At 41.6% G+C, this 4,504-nt stretch overlaps 1 protein-coding gene across 1 annotated transcript in view; it reads left to right on the top strand.

The window, feature by feature from the left end:
- The first annotated feature begins 394 nt into the window (after nucleotides 1–394).
- SH2D1B (SH2 domain containing 1B) overlaps nucleotides 395–4,504 on the top strand; it is a 10,803-nt gene continuing 6,693 nt past the window's right edge. The window contains exon 1 of the mRNA XM_009637431.1: nucleotides 395–528. Coding sequence (XP_009635726.1) covers nucleotides 395–528 — 134 coding nt within the window. The remainder of the gene's footprint in view (nucleotides 529–4,504) is intronic.

Genomic DNA, 4,504 nt, shown 5'->3' with positions numbered 1-4,504 from the left:
ACTCTAAACATACAAGTTAGCTTAAAAATATAACTATGCTTAGGTGTCAGCTTAGCTACTGCATGGTTTAGAAGTGTGATACACACCTAAATGTCTGCCGATGTGATGTGACAAAAGACTCCTCTCTTCTGATGTAGATTGTGACCAGCATAGACAAACCATTTCCCATTTCCTGCCCTCTCTGGGCTGATGAGCTGTGAGCACCGGCTGACAGCCAGCTTCACTACGGACAGGTCAGTGGTAACAGCACCGATGAGCTCGTGCGTGTACTTCGCGCCTCCAATTTCTGTGGTCTGCCGACAGCTGCATTTTGAATAAGTCTTCTTTTAATGCCAGGCTTCTGACTTTCTCTGGAATTGGTTTGAAAGGCCAGAGACCTTGTTTTCTTTTATCCATGGAGTTCCCATTTTTTCATGGAAAGATAACCAAAAAAACCTGTGAAGAACTGCTGAGCAAGAATGGAAAGAATGGTAGCTATTTAATACGAGAGAGTGAAAGTGTGGAAGGAGCCTTGTGTCTCTGTGTTTTGTAAGTACACCAACACTAAATTTTTATGAGTTTTCAAATAGATCCAAAGACAAGCGTTCACCTTCTCTAACATTAATAGTTCTTCCTTAATATTAACACACTCTAGGGGGGTGTATGTATGTAGCCAAGTAATGCTCGTTGCCTTAGGCTACTTTTATAGCGAGTGGTGAGAGGGTGGCATTTGCAAAAGACATTTTATACAACAGAGGATAGATGAACTGTAATCCACTAATGCTGGTCTCTCTCTGCAGACAATAAGGGGAGCCCAGAGAAAGTAGCTTAGCCTGACAAAACATGGTAAGAACCTTGCTCAAAGTTACAGTCTCTGTAATGATGAGGAAATAGCATATTAGTGCTGTTGAGACACAGGAAAGTCTCACGGCAGGCTACAAAACACTGCCTTCTTCACAGACTTTCTCTCTGATGAAAGCTTAGCCTTGCGCTTCAAAGGAATTTTATCTAAGAACATAAGCGGAGACAGAAAGCTGTTCAGATTCATATGACAGGTCCGTGGACAAGATAGGCATAGAAAATGGCTACTTCTAGTCCTTGACTTTAATTGCTACAACTAAAATCTTGTTATTTTCTTTTCCTGTAGGGAATAGCACTTTCTTTTCCCTTTCAAGAAGATAATTGATCTGTACCTAACATGTTCAACATTTATAAATTCGCAACTAGTCTTTCTTTGTTTGATCTTATAATGTTTTACACTCTTCTTGAGGATGTGTTTGAGTGTGACATGAAAATTTTTTAATGCTACATCTAGTTAGTAAAAAAAAATAGAAAATGTTTTTATCAATAATCAAAAATGCATTTCTTTTGAAACAAATCAAAGGAGAAGGAGAAAAAGGGAGAGGAAAATGGAGTACTATGGGGTTGGCGGGTAGAAGAAAGGAGGTTCATGCAATGACAGAGTAAGGAGAATGGAAATGGCGAGTGGGGGACAAACAGAGAATCATAGAATTGTTTAGGTTGGAAAAGACCTTCAAAATCATCAAGTCCAACCATTAACCTAACCCTGCCATCCCATCACTAAACCATGTCCCTAAGCACCTTGTCTACCCGTCCATTAAATACTTCCAGGGATGGGGACTCCACCACTTCCCTGGGCAGCGACCGCTTCCCTGGGAACCTGCCTTCACTATGGTATGGAAGGAAACAACACAGGGGGTACAACGAAGGCAAGGAGCGTGGGAGGGAAAGGGCATGCATCCCCTGTCAGAAGAGACAAATGGGGATCCTGGCACAGAGGAAGAATGTCAATACCCGTCCCTGACATGGGAGGATGGCTGTTGAGAGCTCATGCAGTAGAGGTAGATGAGAAAGTGAAGGGCTGCTTAGGTGTGTGCAATGAGTTTGAGCTACTGATGTTAACAGCAGGCATGTCTACAGAGTACATTGTGGGCATATGCAAGCCGGCCTGACATACAGGTTAAGCTTGCTGCCACACTAACACAGTTGTTTTCCTTTTTTTTTTTTTCTTTTTTTTTTTCTTTAAGGGTGAAGCAGATCTACCTTTGTGATAGCTTGCAGACAGGCTTTTGTCTGTCAACAGTGTTCTGGACAGGCATATGAAAAAGCACGTGATTTCCAACTAGCCTCTGTGGGTTTTTAGTGTTAAAAACTGTTAAAAACTGTAGTGGTTATTGTATTTAACTCATGCATTAACATTTCAATTAACATTAGATTTAATAGTTAAACTCCTGGGGTGGCAGCAATGGTATAACAGATACTGGCTTGCAGAGGTAAAAGCAAGGGTGGTCTTCAAATAGCAAATGGGATAGATGGTAATAGTGTATTGGCTCAGAATTCCCTCAGAGACTGGACTGTCTGTCAGTGGTTGGCCAGACAGAGGAAAGCTGTCCTAAAACTGGAGGCAATCAACACTGAAACTCCCAGTGCTGTTCAAGACAACTTGTGGATTAGAATTGCATCTTGAAGCATTGCTTAGCACCTAGTATGGTTGATGCACAAACTGATGCATGCCTCTCAAAATAGCTGATCCATGGGCAGAGATACTGATCCACTTGCTACAGAAAACAACTCTTTTTTTGTCTTCTACTGATTGAGGAGTGGGGGGAGGGCACTCCCATGAAGGATCTGAGAGTCAGAATGATGGGGGACCAGTTCAAAAGCATCTCTTCCCTAATTGGGCATAGCGCACAGCTCTACTGATATGTCTTCCTCCACAGCACACTGCCACTTTCATCCAAAGCCGTCCCAGGTCTCTGGTGGTACCTCAGCCCAGACTGACTGCCCTTGCTGCTGTTCTCCTTATGGCTCAGCATGTCATTCTACCAAAGAAAAAGCTCCTCTCGCCCTGCTTTTCTACCACTGGATCTCCCCTGTGCCCAGACCAGGCACTTTATTAATTTGTACCATATACAGCTATTGGTAAGCATTTAGCAGTTAATGTGGAAACAGCAGTTTCCATTTTAATGGTAGTTTCATGCTTATTCAGTAAAAATTACAGTAGCCAAATAATACCCAGGTAGTAAGCTTTCAAAATTTGAATGAGAGGTAAAGAACAAGCTTCAAAAGTTATCAGGTTTTGGTAGGTTTTTCTTCTCACTTCTATGACTATGTTTAAAGAATGAGCCCCCACAGTTATAAAATACTCTTCAGCCGGGAACATGTGAATTTCCACAGGTATCTCAAGAAGGAAAAAAACAGAAGATGCATCCCTGTGATGCAATTCTGAATCGAAGTAAATCTATTCTAACTGGAAGTCTTATCCTGATCGCAGTCCATAGTAACTTTTTTTGCAGAACAAAATTTATTTCCAGAGTAAATTAATTTATGTGCAAGTCCCCTGAGCTAGGTTTTCACCCCAAGATTCTCCCTTTCATGACAGCTCAAGTCATGTAGCTACAGCTGAAATCCTTTTGCTGAATATGTATACCAGTTAAAAGACCTCATTTTCAAGTACTGCTTCCTCCCTCCCACTCCCGGTTCTCTGTGGTTTACATATCTTTACAACTTTATTGCCTTTTTTGATCATGGTCATGACCTCTAGTTCATCTTCTGAATAGCTGCCATTGCGGTATTTGATAAAGCTCTTATTTCTGTTGACAAAATATATCCAGAGCCATCAGTAGACTGAGTGTTCAAAGGCCTGCATATTATTAAAAATAATAATAATTAAAACCCTTGGAAATGCAAAGGAAGAATAATTTTCTTAGAAGTAGGACCTATGCAGTCATTTTCTGGGTGGTGGTGACTGGAGGCCATTTTCTCCTAATATCGCTCCAAGAATTCAACAGCCTTCTTGTGACACAACTGCAAAATGAAGCTTAGGGAGGTATCATCACACATGAGGAGGCTAAGAAAATAGATGAAAGGATGGAATGTCTGTGGAACCAAATTACTCCTATAAGGGCCTGTGTTAGGTTCAGTTCATAAGTTCTTTGAAACCCCTCATTAGAGTAATTATATATTTAAAGATAGGAAACACTCTCTCATTTTGCAAACTCTTGGCTTCCTTCTGGTTTGCTTTTCTATCTCTGTCTCGTTCAATTTTATGGCACAGTCTCTCATGTCTTTAATGCTACCTGCTGTGTGCAGGCATTTCCAGGCTCACACTTTGTTAAAAATGTGGTGTTTCTTCCTCCCACCACAGTGTCTGCTTTCGGCAGCAGGGGTCAGAGACTCAGCCCACTGTTAAGTCCCTGATATCATACATGCTCCTGAGTATATGTCCAGTATCACATATACCTCTAGCTATACTCCGGTCAAATCAAACACATTCTAGGTTGAAGTAGCCTGGTACATGATCACATCTGGAATACATGATGGTACAGACAGCTCAAGGGGTCGCTGTGTGGGGCAGCGTAGGAGGAATAAGAATATGAACTTGTGGTGCTGCAATTACTTGAGGGCTCCCACAAGGAAAGAAGATTACGTGAAAAACATTCTGCAATCTCACACTCCTGTGTATGCTATGGCAACCTCCTCACCTGTTCTCTTCTTCAGAGGA

Source organism: Egretta garzetta, unplaced genomic scaffold (assembly GCF_000687185.1).
Source record: "Egretta garzetta isolate BGI_Z169 unplaced genomic scaffold, ASM68718v1 scaffold554, whole genome shotgun sequence".
NCBI classification, from domain to species: domain Eukaryota; kingdom Metazoa; phylum Chordata; class Aves; order Pelecaniformes; family Ardeidae; genus Egretta; species Egretta garzetta.
Note: the sequence above shows the minus strand (reverse complement) of the source record. Positions and strands in the feature narration are given on the sequence as shown.